This window comes from Camelus dromedarius, chromosome 14 (assembly GCF_036321535.1).
Source record: "Camelus dromedarius isolate mCamDro1 chromosome 14, mCamDro1.pat, whole genome shotgun sequence".
NCBI classification, from domain to species: domain Eukaryota; kingdom Metazoa; phylum Chordata; class Mammalia; order Artiodactyla; family Camelidae; genus Camelus; species Camelus dromedarius.
Genome location: NC_087449.1, coordinates 60,325,850 through 60,343,250, shown reverse-complemented (window position 1 = coordinate 60,343,250; position 17,401 = coordinate 60,325,850). Strand labels below are relative to the sequence as shown.

General features: G+C 57.7%; 1 protein-coding gene across 1 annotated transcript; it reads right to left on the bottom strand.

Moving 5' to 3' along the window:
- Positions 1-37: 37 nt before the first annotated feature.
- On the bottom strand, positions 38-16,364 carry FAM131C (family with sequence similarity 131 member C). The gene is made up of 7 exons (XM_031464139.2): positions 16,081-16,364; positions 5,632-5,747; positions 4,815-4,850; positions 4,443-4,536; positions 2,101-2,283; positions 1,745-1,855; positions 38-915 (listed from the first exon to the last, which is right to left on the bottom strand). Exons 1-7 carry the CDS (start codon positions 16,100-16,102, stop codon positions 632-634), a joined length of 846 nt encoding a protein of 281 aa, XP_031319999.1. The 5' UTR covers positions 16,103-16,364; the 3' UTR covers positions 38-631.
- Between the last annotated feature and the right edge of the window lie 1,037 nt (positions 16,365-17,401).

Sequence of the window (17,401 nt, the reverse complement as noted above, 5' to 3'; positions counted from 1 at the left end):
ACACACTGTCCCCAGCAGAGACCAGGCCAAGTTCATCCAGGGTGAATCCACCGCTTTAATGTCTTCAGAGAACCTTCAGGGAGATGGGAGGAGGGTGCAAGGAGGGGGAGCAGGGCACCAGGGAGCAGATTCAGACAGTGAGGGGCCAACAGACAGAGAAAGAATCCTCATGAAGAGAGCTAAGGAACAGATGTTAGCTACCAGAAGGGGCCTCCCCACCTCTGATGGGGGACAGAAGCACAGACGGGGAGGGACTGAGCCCTGGAGTCCAGGCAGGGTTCCCAGACCCTACCCCTAGTGGGTCTCCTAGGCCTTTCCGTGGCTGTCTGCCTGGGCGGCTTGCCCGAGTGTCTGCTGAGAGTCCTCGAGCTCGCTGATGGCAGAAACGCTGCAGGGGAAGGTGCCGGCCTGAGCCAAGAGAGAGAAGCGGACTACGGCTTCCACTGCTGGGGGCAGGTCCACGGAAGCACACAGTGGTCTGCCAGGAGTGCTGGCCCCATCCCTGCCGCACCCACCTGTGCCGGCCCTGAGGGGTCAAGAGATGCCCAGCCCAGACTCTGGTGTCCTGATACTCCTGGGCTACCCAGCAGGCAAGGTCACGGTGTGAGCAGGCTCCAGGACCCCCTCCGCCTCAGTTATAGAACACCTCATCCTCCTCCTCCGAGAGGGAGCCGCTGTCCACCGAGGGGAGGGAGCCCTGCAGGCAGGCCCCAGCCTCCGGCCCTGGGGCCCCCGGCAGCCGCTGCCGATGCTGCTGCTCAGGACTGGGGGGCTGTGAGCTGGCAGCTGTGAAGGGGGGCTCTTCAGGTGAGGGCCAGCCATCGGGGGAGAGGCCAGGGGAGGAGAAGGCCAGAAGACTGTCATCCTGAGAGGGGACACTCAGAAGGCTGTCCTGAAGGTAGATGCTCTCCAGGTCTGGAAAAGCAACAGGGGGTGGGGGTGAGGAATGGAGCTCAGAAGACCCTGCTCCTTGTCCTCTCCTAGTGTGTGAGGGAGTGCAAGGGGCAGGAGACCTGCCTCCAAACCTTGCTTTGCCACAGCCAAGCTGTGTGACCTTGGGCAAGACACTGAACCTCTCTGAGCCTTAGTTTCTCCCTGGGGGTGATGGGGCGGGTGGCGGCAGTAGTGCACAGAATAGTTAAAAGCAGGTTCTGGAAGCCAGCCTGACTCACCTCAGATCCTTCTGGGCTCTGACATTTACGACAAGTGCTCTTCCAGACCTCTGTCCCCTTCCCTTCCCTCACTGTCAGAGGGAGGATTAAGTTAAGGTGATGCAGGCTGCACCCAGGACCCAGGCTCCTTGAAGCCCTCAGCAGTAAACTGGTTTCTAGCAAGCTGATTGACTGTGCTTGGTGTTAAGGTTCAGATCCTGACTCTGATGCCTCTCACTGTGTAATATGAGGCGAGTTTCTTGATGCCTCAGTTTCCCTTATTTGTAAAATGGAGGTAATAACAGGACCTACTTCCTAGAGCTGTCCCGAGGAGAAAGTGAGATGAGACAAGTAAAGTGCTTGGCACACAAGCACTTCATTCATGTTTCCTTCCTTTCTATCTACCTACACATCCATCTGGCATCATCATCATCTCTCCTTTATGCTCACGTATATGCCCAGGTAATGGGCAGGGCGAGGATCACCAGATGAAGAAACTAAGGCTGAGGTCACAGGGCATCTGCTGGCCGAGCCAGCCTGCAGCTCTGGCCCTGCGGCACCCACCCGACCCTGGTGCCCCACCCGGGCTGTACCCTGTAGCTGGATGACGTCCTGGGGGTTGTCCTCTGGGTGCAGCTCCTCGTCATCCAGCGAGGACCAGGCGCTCAGTGTGGCCTCCGTGATGGCAAACTGCTCGGCAACCCCTGATGGGGACAGAGCCAGCTCAGTGGGGGCAGGGGCAGAGGGTGGGGGCGGCCACAGGTGCCAGGACAGGCTGGCACCAGACGTTGCCTCTCATGCCCGGGTGATCAGGGTGCCCACCAATGCCCTGTCCACCCCGTGGCATTATTTTTCCCTGCCCAGACAATGCCCAGGTAGTGACCGAGGGTCCCCTAAGGACCAGAGCCCTGGCCAGTCCTGTCCCCAAGCTCTTCCTCCCCACACTGACCTGCGGCAAAGCGGGCTTCGCGCACCTCATCTGGGAGGCAGCAGTAATGCTCGTCCTCAGCCGGGGACAGCTCCCAGCCTGAGCGCTGGGCACTCCAGCCCTTCCACTCGATGAGGTGGGCCACGCGGCCACGTGCCATGGCTGTGGGCTTTGTGATGTGGTCCTTGATGCTCTGCACCACTCCTGGGGGCATGGAGGGCAGTTGTGTGACAGCCTTGACCCAAGGCCCAGCTCAGGGCCCCATCCCCAGTGCCCCAGGCCCCTCAACACCTCAGGCCCATCCGATGGCCTATACCCCAGATCCATCCAGTGTCCCATACTCACCCAACGCCCCATGTGCTCACAGCCCCACACCCACAGTGCCTCACCCAGCCAGTTCCTCATGCCCAGACAACACCTCGTGCCCACTCCCTGCCTGCCCCACGCCCTCCCATACCCTGAGCCCCACTCATGTAGATGCTCCCTACCCACCTGCAGGCCCCTAGCCCTCCTGGTATCCTGTTTCCAGCCAGTGTTCCTGCCCACCTAATGCTTCTCCAGACCTGTCACACCCCCATTCCCTTTCTGACCAAGTTCAGACTCTTCCGCCCAAGGGGACCCACTCAAAGATACATTCGATATTCACCCAGACTGCCCCTTTATCCATTAGTTAACAAATTCTGAGAGCGTATCCTCTGTGCCTGGAACAGTGCCAGCTCTCCTGATGGTAAGACCTGTGGTGGTGAAGGGAGGTGTGCAGCAAGCAGGGAGGGCTTCCTGGAAGAGGTGGACTGGAGTCAGGCTTTGAGGGCAGGTTGGGTTGGACAAATGGAGGCAAGACTCGGGGACTATTTCAGAGATGAGAAGAAGATGAAGGCATGGAAAAGTCTGGCATGGTTCTAGTACTACCAGGGGCAAGATATGGGGGCAACACCAGGACTAGACTGGCAGAAAAGGCTGGGAAGCCCGACAAGGGCCAGACTGGGGACTGGGAGAGCCAGGCTGAGGGCACCATCATTCTCCTTATAGCCATGGGGAGCTACAGCAGGGTAATGAGCAGGAGAGCAACAAGTCAGATCTGTTGTCTAGGGAGAACATCCTCATTAGGGGAGCAGGGGCCAAGGGTGGAGACAAGGGGACATTAGGGGCCCTTGAAGGGATCTAGCAAGAGACAGTTACAAGGGCTGGGCAGATAGGGAGGAGGGCCTGGAGGGGTTCTTAGAAGAAGGCCAGTTGGATGTGGAAGCTGACAGACAGCATTTCCTTTAACGCAGGCTGAGAACATAGATCTGGGAATCACTGGTCCCAGAAACCATGATGTGAGGAATGGCAATATTGAAGAAAGATGGGCATCCACAAAGGAGACTGAGACATGAAACTCGGAAAATGGGAAAGGTGGAGGTGAGGAAGAAAGGGGAGAACCCCCAAAGCTGGGGAGTGCCGGCAACCAGAGAAGGTTTCTGGAGGCCATGGTTCAGGGGCTCCTGAGGGGCAGGTGAGGCAGAGGGAAGTGGTTTCAGGTGGAGGAAACAGCAGGGGCAAACGTGATGGTGGTGGTGGGGCAGCAAGGGCCTTCTGGGGCGCTGCAAGGGATATAAGAAATGGGATCCTGACGCTGGCTGAGAACAGCCTGGGTTGTGTGTGAGGGCAGATGCTGTGGTGGCCCAGGGAGACCCCTTGGCTGGCCTGTGTGCCCAGCCCCCCACTGCTGTAGGTGCCGCTGCTGCTGCTGCTGGCTCACACCTGCACCCTTTTTGGGAGCCATGACCTTAGCTGAGAGGAGCTGCCTCACCCAGAGATGCCTGGGAGGTGGGAAAGTCCTCCCCAGGGGCAGCCAGTGATGGATGATGGAGGAGTAATATAGAGTCAGCCACCTGGCGTCAAAGTGCCATGAGTTCCGTGGTGCGAGTCATGCTCCTGAGCTCCAGTGGGATCAGGCAGGGAAAGAGGATGCTTCTGCAACCACAGCTTCGCCGAGCTCCCTCCCCGACCCCTCCTGCGGCCTCACTCCCTACAGGTTTCCTTTGAGAATAATCCCTCAGTAAATCATTAGCATGACAGTTCTCACCTCGGCTCTGCTTCCAGGGCCCCAAGGTGGCCTGACTGGCAGATTCCATCTGCTCAGAGAGGCTGGGGACCACGTTGGGCAGACATCTGGAAAATCGGGGCCATCCCCTCAGAACTCTTGAGAGCCCAATAATTTAGCCCATGGGGGCAGGAACCCTAAGTCCTGCAGAGCCTGGCGTTTAGAAAACGTTGACTCCAACAGGGCCTCAATCCTTCCAGCTGCGGTTCAGCTTTAACCCTCCTACAGCTAGTGTCTGTGCGAACCCCAAGGGCAGGAGAGGGCGGCTGGAGCTCACCCACGAGGGACGAGGTGGCCAGGGCTGCCACGTTGTAGTTGCTGGAGCAGGATCTGGAGTCGGACAGGTAGCCGTTGGTGGTCTGGAAGCACCTCTGTAGGAGGGGAGGGGGATGAGCAGGGAGGGGCAGACCTGCAAGGTGATGTCCCCCCACCCCTCCCGTCCCCAGGACCCACCCTCCCCAGGTCCTCTGGGCTGGGCCAGAGTGATCCTGCCACCCCCACGAGACCATCCCCACCCCTGTCTTCATCAGGCCTCTTCACTCTTCCCCCAGGGCTGGTGGCACCATGTTCCCTGGAGGGGCCCGGCACAGGGGGAGGCAATGGTGTCAGCTGTGGCTGGCTGGACTGGGCAGTGGACAAGTGCACTGACCTGCCAAGGATCCCAACAGAAATCCATCTGTTTGTCCTAAAACAAGAGGAGAAAGAGGAACAGGCCGGGCCTGGCACACTGCGCCAGCAGATGGCACAAGTCCCGGCGCCCTGGGTGGTGGTGTGGGTCAGCTGTCTGGTGCTCCCTGAGGTCAGGGTCTGCCCACTCATGGGCCATACCCTGGTGTCCCCTGGCATGCAGAGAGAGAAGTGGGCAGGGTGAGGGGGCCGGGAGAGGCAGTGGCTGCTGGGATCGAGCAGACTTGGGTCAAGTTTTGACTGGATATCCTTAAACTAGTGACTTAACATCTCAGAACATCAATTTCATCTTCTGTAAAATGGTGACAATGCCATTTACCTCACGGGTTGTGCTGAAGCATAAATGATGTAATGTCGGCAAAGAGCCTAGCACAATGGTACGTGGTGAAGGAAAAGGTAATTATATCAACTGGCAGGTTCAAGCCACAGCCTCTGGGGCAAGGGTGGAAATTATGCACCAGGATTTGAGGCCCTCTAGCAAGATCTTCCTGATCTTTCTGGACTGAGAATTCCCTTCCTTTACTCTCCAGCAGGCAGTGCAGGCTGCTAAGGAGTCCCAGGCTGGTAACAGAACTTTTAACTGCAAGGCTGAATTAATTGGGGTGGGAAGACCTTCATCAGATGAATACCAACCCTTAGGGGTCCTGATCGCACAGGAAGTAGCCAAGTCTGGCAGGGAGAGAGGAGTCTGGGATGGTTTTTGCTCCCTGTGGGGAGCTGTAGGGCACCACCCAGGAACCAGGCAGGGGTGGGGATTGGGGTGGAGCGATACCGGTTACCTTGCCAGTGACGTGGTCTGGAGCCACGATGGGTGGGCGGCTGGAGCGCAAGTCTGGGTTCAGGGGGGCCGTGCCCTGGGGCAGGGGGCAGTCCTTGTGGGCACTTGTGAACAGATCTGGAGGTAAGAAAGGCAGGAGGAACTTAGCAAAGCCCGGCGCTCTCCCGCTCGTCAGGCTGGTTCAGGCCCGTCCTGAGAGATGGGCATTACTTTATTATTATTCACATCATTCTGCTGAAAACACTCAAGCCCACAGCAGCTGGGAGCCTGGCCAGATCCCCTCCTGCCTGGTCCCCTCCGTAGGAATCACTTGCCCAATTTCCTTTTACTCCACTTCCACTAACTCTCGCACCCACACTCCAGCCACGTTTTGACTGCATGGAGAGCTCCAATTCATTTATTCTGCCACCTTCCACCAGCTTCCACTTCCCCCCTGGCCCAGCTAAGACCCCCGGCGTACCCTCTGAGCTCTCCTTTGCAGATGCCCCTGACTCTCTTAACCCTGCTTAGTCTAACCCTCTGCCTGTTTCTTGCCTGGACCTTCAGAGCTGCCTGTCCCTGGGGAAAGTCACCGGCCTCAGGTAAAAGTGGTGCCCATCAGCCTCACAGAGGACGCTACCCAGGGATCTGTCTACGTCTCTCTGACTCCTGCTAGTTTGCTTCCAGCCAGGTTGACTACCTCACCCTCTTTCCTTCTCAAACCTCCGACACTGGCACCCCTGCTGCTCCCTGCACCCTCCTGCTGGCTTCTCTCCACTCTCAGTGCCACCCAGGAGCCTTGGGAAGGCATCACCCCATTCTCCCCACCTTAGATCATCGTCCTGACTGCAGGCCACACTGCTTTCCCTCTCATGACAAAGGAAGAATTGTCCCCTGTCGGTGCAAGACAAGTCCCTCCACCGCCACCCGGGGTCTGGGTCCTGTGCCTGCCCTGCACCCAGGGCGGGGCTCTGCTCTGTGCACTCTCTCTCCTGTGTTGGGTTTCCCTCCCCACCGACGTCCCATCAGTGTGGCAGATGCTGAAGGCCTCTTGGCTCAGGGACTCTTGCCAGCATTCACCCCTGCCCCGCCGTCTCCTGTCTCACTGAGTCCCATACCAGTGGGCCAGCCCCCAGCCCCCTGGCAGCTCAAGCATCTCCCACCCTTTAAAGACCTTCTCCTGACCCCTGCTTCCCTCCAGCTCTTTGCTCACTCCTCTGTCCCCTTTGTGGCCAGACTTTAAATTGTGTCTGACCTCTACTTCCCCATCTCCCATTTTCTCCTCCATCCATTCCAACACGCAGCCTTTCACGAGACAGTCCATGGCGAGTGGCCGGAAGCCTGCACGGGGCCAAGCTCAGCGGTGGCTTCTCCAGCCCCATCTTCAGTGGCCACTCAGCAGGCACATGGATGTCACCCTCCCTCTCCAGCCACACCTTTCCCCTGGCTTCCCTCCTTCCCTGCTCAGCCCCCGGGCGTGCCTGCCTCGCAGCTCTATCCAGGCCCCTTCTCACCTCCCTTCTCTCTCTCCCAGGAGATCTCACCTGGATGCGCTGACACCCACTTTGACACCTCCAGCCTCAACTCTCTGCTTGGCTCTTGCCCAAATTTCCAGCTCGCTAAGTAGATGCCCAATAGGCATCTCAAGCAAATCTGGGCAAAACAGGACTTGCAAACCTGAGTCCATCTTCCTTCACTTTCCCAATTTTAGAAAATGATGCAATGGTCCACCCAGCAGTACCAACAAAAAATCCACATGTTTTCTTGGAGTCCTGCCTTCCCTGACCCTCCCCAACCAACACCATCCAATCAATCAGCAAGTCCCACTGGCTCTCTCACTCCAACCTCTGCTCCAGATTTATCCCTCTCCATCCCCACCGCTGCTCCCCTCTCTCACCTGGATGCCAACAGCCTCCTGTTTCCCCTTCTGGCCACCCCTACCCTGTCCACTCTCCACCCAAAAGCACAGAGACATCACAGCCCAGGTTGGACTGTCTTTGCTTAAAACCTGCCCCTGACTTCTTCCATCGCACTTTAGAAGAACCAGCCCCTCATCATGGTCTTCAGGGCCCTACACGCCAGCTCGCCCACTCCTGACCTCTATCCTCCTCCCTCCCCCTCGCTCACTGTTCTGGCCACTCTGGCCTCCTTCCTGCTCCTCAAATGGCCGAACTTGTTCTTTGTCCTCGCTGTCCCCTCTCCTGTGCCTGGAACACTCTTTACCCAGATCCTCCTGAACCTCATCATCTGGGACTCAGCACAAGAGAGGCCTTCCCCGGCCACCTGCTCAGTGCGGCCCTCCCTGTCCCCTATGCTGGCCAACAGCCACTCCCCAGTCATCACTCTCTGTTATTTTTGTTTAAGTGCCCAGTCCTTCTCCTCCTAATGAACCTGAGCACCATGAGGACAGAGACCACGGCAGCCCTGCTCAGTGCTCTGCGTCCAGAGCCGAGAACCCTGCCTGCACTTAGTAAGTGCTCTATAAACATTTGTGGAATGATTTCTACCTTTATTACAGCACTTAGCACAGGATATCCGGTAAAGCTATTTATGTGTGGGAGGGCAGCAATCAGCTCGTCACGGCCGCATCCTCGGGGCCCACCACAGAACATAGTAGGTCCGCAGTAGTTGCTGAGGGACTGAACACATTGAATCGAGCAACTGGAACTGCTGGCCTGAATCCTTGGGCCAAATCGGAGGGGCCTCCTCCACTCACAAAGGATGACAGGGAACACCCTTATCGGTCACTGGATGAACACATTTATCTCCTCTTCCATTCACTGAACAGTAGCACTGAGCAGCCACATGCACCAGGCACTGTTCTCTGTCCCGAGGACACGGCGGTGAACAAGGCAGAGATGGTTTCTGCCCTCAGGGAGCTGACAGTCTAGTGGCGAGACAGACTATTAACCACAAACCCACAAGTGAATGAGATACCTTTGATAGCAATGAATCTGTGAAGGAAAAACTGAGGGAGAGTGTGAGCTGGAGAGGACTGGAGAGGCGTCTCAGAGCTGAGGTCTGAGTATCAAGAAAAGCCCCAGTACGTGAAGATCTGGAGGGGGGTTGTTCATTAGTTCATTCATTCATCCCTTCAGCCACTGAGCGTCCGTCTACTGAGAGTCTACACTGTGCAAACACCTGGGGTAGAGGTGGGATTAACTCTGTCCCTTCCCTGAGAGAGTTCAGTTTGATGCAGGAAACCAGCCCCAAAGCCCCTCATTCGAATGCAAGGACCTGGGGGAACAGCAGTGCCAGGGGAGCGCTCCCCTCTCTACTCTCCCTTCCCACCTTGACCGAGAGGTGAAGGAATCTGCTGCTCAACTTGACAGGTGGGGAGACTGAGGCACAGGTGGGGAGACTGAGGCACAGGTGGGGATGTCACCAGCCCCAGGGACACAGCCAGTGACCGACAGGCAGGATCTGAGCCCTGTCGCTCTGACACATTGAGGCACTCTCTTCCAAAGCACAAAAGGAGTTTCGATGAGTTTGGGGGTTGGGAGGGGTCGGGGAGGGGGGGTTGCTGCACAGGAGAGCTGATGGGGGGAGCTGGCCCGGAGGGGAAGGGAGTGTCTGGAGGCAGGCAATGTAGGTAGGTGTGGGGATGGTGGGGGTGGGGTGGAAGGTTTTTATCCAAATTGGACTGGACTTAGTGTCCGGAAGAGACTAGAGAGTTCTGGGACCTGCCTGAAGGCTGTTTTGCGCCAGCAAATCAGGGAGGTTTAAGTGAGACTGTGAAGCAGGGACTGGAGAAAAGGGAGGCAGAGCCAGGATTAAGCCCCCACCCCCTGAATTCAGAGCTCAGTGACCCAGCGAGGGCAGCACGGGATCGTGCGGGCTGGGCCCTGCACGTGCACAGCACAGCAGGCAACACATCTTGTGCTTCATCCCGCATCCTGGCTATGTGACTCTGAGCCAGTCCTGCCCCTCTCTGGGCTTCAGAGTTTCCATGTGTACAAAGGCCATGTTCCAGGCCCCTCAAAGGTGGTGTTCAAACCAGGGGTGCATCCTTCAGTGGGCCTTGCACGCAATCTACTAGGTCATATCTTAAAAGAATAAAACATAATTGAATGGAGCAGAAAACGTCACACCCCACTGCAGAGTCAGGTGAAGCCTCTGTTTAAATTGCACAGACACACTGCGCTCGCAGTAAGAATCTTCTACATGTGTGTACTGGGTCATGATGCAAAATATATTTAGCCTTCTGGCTCCAGTCAAAAAAGTTTGCAAGTCACACTCATAAGGTTCCAGCATGTACAAGCTGAGGCCACAAGGTGCAGAGAGGGTGATGCTGGCTACAGACTGCCCCTGGGAACTCTGAAGGGTGCTAGAATATTTCTAGGCTTCTGGTCATGGCCTGAAGCTGCTTTCAACCTCTGCAACCACAGATCAGGGGAGCAAGGGCAGCTGGTAGGGGATGTCAAAGGCCTGGAGGAGATGTGACTTGAACAAGGTCATTCGTCGAGGTGGTGGTGGATATGGACTCCTGGCTCCCAGCCCCTCCCTAGCCTTCCTGTCCCCCACCTCAGTTAGGGTGCGGGTGCCTCTGCCAAAGCTGCCTTCTCCCCCTGAGGACTTTGGCCCCATGATGTCACAGGCTGGTTGCTATGGAGATGTCAGGTAATGAACCAGCCCAGGGTGAAATCACAGGCTGCTCTTCGCCCAGCTGGGACCGGCAGCCACGTCACCACCAGCAACTGGAAAAACACAGCGTTTCACATAGGTTGGGGGCTGGGGGGCAGCCTGAGGAGACCCCAAGCCTCTGTTCCTGTGGGCACCACCCTCTCCCAGGAGAGTTGTGGGGGTGCCCCTCCCTTTCCCATTCTGTACCCTACCCGCCCCCTCCCCACCCCCGACCTCAAGGTCTGAGGCCCCTTCTTAGATCTGCCCCCTCCCCCACCCACCCTGGCCACCGAAGTGACAGGCCTCTGGTTGCCATGGCAGCCTGGAGGGGGCCATCTTGATCCTTCAAGAGGAGGGGTGTCATCCAGATGTCCCCTCCATCCCTCTGCCTTCAACCAGGGCTTCTCTGCTTACCAAAGACGCTTCCTTCCTTCCCACGCCAGCTCCTCAATCTACTACAGAGTCCCACCACCCAGGTAGTCCCTCCTGATGGCTAACCTAAACCCCTCTTGCTGCAAAGTTTCTGCACTGGTTTCCTCTGCTCATTCCTTGGGTGAGTCTGCAGCATAACCGCTCAGATTCCTCCCGCCTCCTTCCCAGTCATCCAGCCCCTTTAGCTGTTCCTTGGTGCTCCATGTCCCAGCCCATGAGTCATCGTAGCTGCATCTCCCCCCGAAAGTGTCTCCTGGCTCCACACCCTGGGAGGACAGGGAGGTCCCATGGGTAAGTCTGCCCCTTTCTCGGAGTCCAGAGAGGGTAAACCTCCTCTTGAAAGCACACAGTAACTGAGCAGCAGCGTGGGTCTGAAGCCCCTGGTGATGGCCCTCCCTGGAGAGCCACTGGCCTCCCCTTTAAGTTGAATCCAAGCTAAATAGGGACCCCTGCGGCTAAATCTTAACAACAACCCTGTAAAGTAAGTACTATTATGCCCACTTTACATATGGGGAAACTGAAGCTCAGAGAGGTTAAATCACCTCTGCAAGGTCACCTGCCAGTAAGTGGCAGAAATGAAGTTCAAACGGAGTCCAGTCTGAAACTCCAAAGCTTGCAGCCAGCCACACCCAGGCATGTGCTGCCCAACTATGCTGCGCCCCGCTCCAGCCTCGTCCCGAAAGAGAACTCAGTGGGCAAGGCGTTCCTTCCCCAGTCCCTGCCCTGGGTTTAAGTCCCGGCTTTTCACTGCTAGCTCCAGGGCTGTGGGCATGCAACAAGGCCCCTGAGAGCCTCGGGGTTCTCATCTGTGAAATGAGAATACTGGAAAGTGAGGATGAAGCACCCGCCACGGCAAGCACTCCACAGATGACAGCTGCTCTGGCCTCCTCCCCACCAGACCTAGATCCTCTTTCTGGACCATGGGGCAGATCTCTGTCACCACTGCCCTGGTCCTGTCCCCAGGCTGGAGCTTGCCCTGGGGGCTCTGCAGACGGAGGCCATGGGGGTGAGTCCTATGAGTCACTCCCACAGCTGTAGTCTGTCCCCCTAAGATTGGCAGAGGCCCAGCCTTGAGGAGACAAAGTGCCCCCTGCTCACCAGGACAGTGGTTTACAGGTCAGCAGAGCCACGGCAGTTAGCTTCATCAGTGAGCTGGCGCAACTCAAACCTGCCCAAAGGGGTCCCTTTCCATGTCCTCTCCAGGACCTTCCACACACACCCCAGCTCCTTTCTACTTCCTCTGCCATTCTGTGGCCTGACTTCTTTGAACACCCTGCTCTGGCCTCACCTCCTCCAAGCAGCCTGCCTAGATTGGCCTCAGCAGCCCTAATGGGGAAAATCTGATCTATAGTAATTTGTTGCCACTGTTTATTGAACACCTACTGTGTGTCGGGTACTATCCTAGGCCTTTCCACCCACTAGCTCTCATTCAGTCTTAACAACAATCCTGCAAAGTAGGTACTATTATGCCCATTTTACATAGGGGGAAACTGAGGCTCAGAGAAGTTAAATCACCTCTGCAAAATCATCTGCTAGTCAGTGGCAGAAATGAGGTTCAAACTGAGGCCAGTCTGAAACTTCAAAGCTTGCGCTCCAACCACTGACCAGTGTTGATCTCCTGAGACTGTCCTCAGGCCATTTTTCTAAGTGTGTGTGTGTGTGTGTGTGTGTGTGTGTGTGTGTGTGTGTGTGTGTGTCCCGCCTCCCCCACCAGACTACTCCGATGGCAAGGTTGTGTCTCTCTCCTCAGACTGTGAGTTCTAAAGGGCAAAGCCCCATTTACTCCTTCCTCAGTCTCCCTACAGTGCCCATGGGGTCTCTGCTCACTGGCTCTGCTGGGCCCAAGGCAGGACAAGGGGGTTGGGGTGGAGGGGCCTAAGTGGGTGGCTCTGGTTGGCCCCTCTAGAGTTTGTGCCTCCTCCCAGACATAATCATATGTCTGACCTTCTGGAAGGAAATCCTCAGTCTCCAATTTCTGCTCTCACAACCCACCAGCACCCAGAGCACTAGACCCCAGAGTGGGACCAGGAGGCGGATCGGTTGGTCTGGAGGAGAGGACTGGGCCGGGAAGGGGCAGACAGAGATGTTCTAGCACCAGGGGCGTGGGAGTGGCCCTGAGAGACCTGGAGCTGCACAGGTGAGGGCAGATACACACTGGCCCATACAGACTGTCACCAGCAGACCAACCAAATGCCAACACTCGAGTTGTTCCAGAGGGCGGCATTTCTTAAGCACTGGCCACACATTCAGTGCCTTTCTCCATGTGGGGACATGAGAAAGAAAAAGGGCAGGTTTTCATGCTCAGCCTCTGGGATCACACAGTCCTGGATTCAAATCCTGCCTGTGCCCTGGCTGTGTGACCTCAGATAAGATCCTTCTCATCTCTGAGCCCTATGTTCCCTGCCTCCAGGGTTGAATGAGGACTAACGAGGTCAGGAACGTGATGGCTAAGCCAGATCAGGATAAGCACCCAACAAATGGTAGCTTAAAAATAGATAATGAACATAAAATAGCTCTGGAAAACAGCATTTGTTGCCTTAATCTGGTCCAAATCATGTCCCACATGGCCTCAGCACCTCAAATGCTGGCCACCTGCTTCTTTCCCCAGGAGGCAGGATGGTGCTTTAAGCATCTGTAGCTTCCCCTTTCCCAGCCAAGAGGGTCAGGGTTAGCTGTCTGCACAGAAGGGTAATAATAAAAATCAAACATTAAAATAACAGCCAGCACTTACAGTGCTTACTACATGCTAGGCACTGGTCTGAGTGCTTTACATGAATTAAGTTATTAATCCCCTCCCAGTAACCCTAGGACATCAACACCAATATTATTCCCATTTTAGAGATGAGAACACTGACATACGTCCACAACATTAAGTCACCTGCTGAGGTCACAGAGCTAGTGAACAGGGGAGCAGGGATGTGAACTTAGGCTGACCGGCTCCCAAGGCTGCACCCCTAACCTCTCAGGCCTGGCACGGAGAAGCTAACTGCTGCCTGAGGCTGGGATGGGGCGGCTCTCCCAGGAGTGGCCTGTACCTGGGGCTTGGCGGGGCAGCCCCAGCCTCATGCAGGCTCTGACTGGGTACAGGCATCGGCAGGAGGCTAGCAATCCCTGGCTTCAGGAAGCACTTGGAGTGAGGGGGCTGCTATTAGCAACTGGTGCAGGTATGGAAACTCGGAAGCTCACAGAAGGCGGCAACCCGAGAGGAGAAGGACAGGTCCCAGCGTCGGGTCTGAGGGCCAGCTGTGGGGTGCAGAGGACAAGGGCCCAGACTCTGGGGTCAGCGTGCCTGTGTTCAAGTCCTGCTTCTGCTCTTTCTGCTAAGGGGCCCTGGGCTCTGTTCAGTTTCTCTGTAAAAGGGGCACTATGGTAGGTGTATACCCCAAACTAGCTAGACGTGCCTAGAATGTTCCTACCAGTCCCTGGTAAGCCGTAAGCACTCTGTGCATATTAGTGACAATGAGAGGGTTGGTGGCCTCCCCTTAGTGGTTCAGCCACCGAGGACCCAGAGTACTAGGACAATGGTTATCCTCTGCAAAAGTGGTCTCCCACCTTCTTTACCTGCACCCAACTTGCCTGCATGCATGTTGAGACTGCAGGTGGGCCTGTCCCCTCAACAGGGGGACAAGGAGAGACTAAATAACTGGATCTGGAGGTGGCACTTAGGAGCCCAAGCCACAGAAGGAAGGGTAGAGAAGACCTGTCTTCAGCCAGTGTGACCTCAAACAGGCATGAGAGTGGGTTCCGACACCCAGGTGTGGAGGGCTCAGAGGACCTGGGCTCCAGCCCCGGTCTCAACACCACCTCGCAGCCTGACCATGGCAAGCAGCTCTTTCTCCTCGGGTCTGCCTCTCACAGGCAAGTCCACCCGGGGCTGGGCCTCCAGCACCTGGCGATGGGCAAGTGATGAGGGAGGGACAGTCAACAAGGAAACACCAGATCCCCAACACCTGGAGCCTGACCAGAGCCTTCGAGGATTCTGGAGACACACGGAGAGCCTGTCAGTCCTAAAGAACTCTAAACACTCTTCACTCTTAATACTCCCTTCCTCTCCAGCCAGGCTGTAGGACTCAGAGGAGATGCTGTACTGGGCTGCGCTTATGGCCTCTGGGCGCCCAGCGTGTACACAGTGCCTAGCACGCATCAGGTGTCACCCTAGCATCAGCTTAATAAACGAATAAGTGAATGAACCTCACACAGCCTATCCTCCACCCATGATCCCAGCCCTGACACCCTCCTGAGACACCCTGAGCCACTTACCTGAGAGCCCCATAGAGGCCAGAGGAGGGGGGAGGGGTATTGTGTTCCATCCCCCACATCCCCCAGGACAAGGTCCCCTCCAGAGGCTGCCCAGCCCCTCCCCAAGGCCTGTTCATCCCTCCAGACCTGAGTAAGCTGCGGGGGTGGGGGGGTGATGGGTGCGGTGGCAGCCCCTCCCCAACCCCAGGCCATGATTGGGGTCAGTGGGTTTGGTTTCAGCCTGCAGAGCTGGAGCCAAGGCCTCAGTCATCGCCCCCATCTCACCCCCAACCAGTCCCACTGTGGGGTGAAGAGACAAGGGTGAGAGAATGACCCAGCCAACCTCTCCTAAAATGTTGCTCAGCAGCCTGCTGGAAAGCTGGTGGCAGGGAGGGTTCCAAAGACTGGCACGGTCCCCCACCCCCAAGGCAGCTCACTCCAGCTCCCTTGCAGCACCTTTGAGAGAGCCCTGGGGCTCAGGCACAGGAGAGCAGGAGAATGGTGGCACACAGTGACTTTTAAAGCTCGGAGAAAGAAGCCCAGGGGTTACTGAGAACATCAGCTGTCTCTGTCCCTTCCTGTCCTCTGACCAGGGATGGGGGTGGGGATGAGGAGTTAGGAATCAGGGTGGGGGAAGGCGAACCTTTTTTATAACCTGTTCATCTCCATTAACCCCTTGCTGTCCACGGGTTTCAGGTTCTCCGAGGACAGGGGCTTAGGATAAGGAGACATGGAGCTAGTAAGGCCTGTGTCTTGCCGGGTGTGAGAAGGAGGGTCTGCTTGCTCTCTTGGTGCCCAGAGTCCCTCCAGAGAAGCCAGGAGCAATCAGACGCCTCCCTCTTCTCCGAGGCACACGGCAGGGGGTGTGTGGCTGCTGGAAAAGGAGCGACCCTGCTTCTGCCACCTGGTGGGGTGTGGTTCCAAGCGGGGCTGGGGTTGCGGTGACCTCCCCACACTCTCTTTCCGCGCTGCTTCCCCCTTCCCACGCCCTGTCCCCGTCGGGGCACCGTGTCCCCTGGGGCTCGGCGGGGGTAGGGTGCGGCTAGCGGAAAAGGGCGAGTCGTCCCCCCACCCTCCACCCAGATTCTTTGGAGTGACCGAGGGGACGTGCGCGCGTCGCCGGCGCGGGAACCCGAACCCTTGATCCCCCGACCCCCTCGATCCGCGGCTCCCTCACCTCGCGACACGCAGGAGCCCATCACGGGGCCGCGGGGCCGGGCCGCTGCGCGCTGGGTGCGTCGGGCCGCCGGGCGCTCATGTCTCCGCGGGCCCGGGGCTCACGTGCGGCGCTGGCGCAGCGGAAGCGCGGACGAGCGGGGAAGGGGCCGGGGCTCCGCTCGGCTCGATCGCCGCTCCCGCTGCCGCTCCCGCCGGGTCGTCCCTGCCGCCGCGCCTGGCTCGCCTCGCTCCACCGCCTCCCGCGCCGCGCCCGCCCCCGCCAGCCGCGGGCAGCACGGCGGGCGGGGTGGCCCCGGGGAGCGCTCGCCCGGAGCCCGGAGCGCGGAGCGCGGAGCCCGCGAGGCCGCCCCGCCCCTCCCCGCCTCCAGCGCGCCCGCGGACCGCGCACCTGTTGCCGTCGCCGGGTTGAGAGTGGGAATGGGGGTGCGGGGCGGGTAGGAGAGCAGGGAGGGGGAACTTCTGGCCCTCAGGCCTCCCGCGCCACCTAGTGTCGGGGGCTGAAGGTCAGGGAAGAGGGCAATGGGGGCCGCAATTGGGGCACAAAGTACACAATGTTCACATGACAACCACCACCAGACACCTGGCTGAAGGCAGTAGCGATTCTGTTGTACCCATTTTGCAGGGGAAGAAACAGGCTCACGGAGGTCAGATGTCTTGCCGGAGGTCCCCTAGCTGTGAGGGACAGCGACTTTTGACCGTCAGCTCCTCATCGGAGGGACACTAGCCCAGGGTGGAGATACAGACGGTGTGGATAGTCTACTAATGGTCAAGTGTCACTCCACAGGGTCTCCCGCAGCCCTAAAGGCGGGTGAGATGGTCCCTCCTGGCCTATCGGGGCAAAGACTCCTGCACCACGTCCCGTCTGGTGGGGCCGCAGTGGCGGCTGATCCCTCACTCGCTCTCTCTCATATACCTGCCCACGAACACACACTCACACGTGTACACACTTGCAGTGCGAACATGTGCACGCCCACACACCAAAAGCCTTATGCTCATACGTGTACGCACAGTCTCACTCAGACACACCCCCAGCTCCTTAGCAAACCTTCCCATGCAAGCAGCTCTTCAGCTGCCTTAGCACTCACTGTCACATCCTTCCTCTCACTCTGTCCTTCCACCTGTGCACCAGGCTGGGCAGGTGTCACTGCGGTCCCTTTTACAAGTGCGGAAGCCAGGTTCACTGATTCTCTTCAAAACAGTGGTTCTGGCCCAGCAGGGTTTTGAAGGATGAATGAAGTTTGAGGAAGGGGTGCGGGGTGGAGCTGGAGGCCTTAGCAGGGCAGGATCTGGGCTGAGTGGGACTGCTGGGGGTAGGAGGG

Bases quoted from the DNA above. Each gene is read 5' to 3' on its own strand.
- FAM131C (XM_031464139.2), bottom strand. From the start codon at position 16,102: ATGGGCTCCTGCGTGTCGCGAG. The intron at 4,537-4,814 runs GTCAGTGCACTT...CCCCTCCTACAG, and splicing joins TCTGTTGGGATCCTTGGCAG to AGGTGCTTCCAGACCACCAA. The intron at 916-1,744 runs GTACAGCCCGGG...TTGCTTTTCCAG, and splicing joins GGACGTCATCCAGCTACAGG to ACCTGGAGAGCATCTACCTT.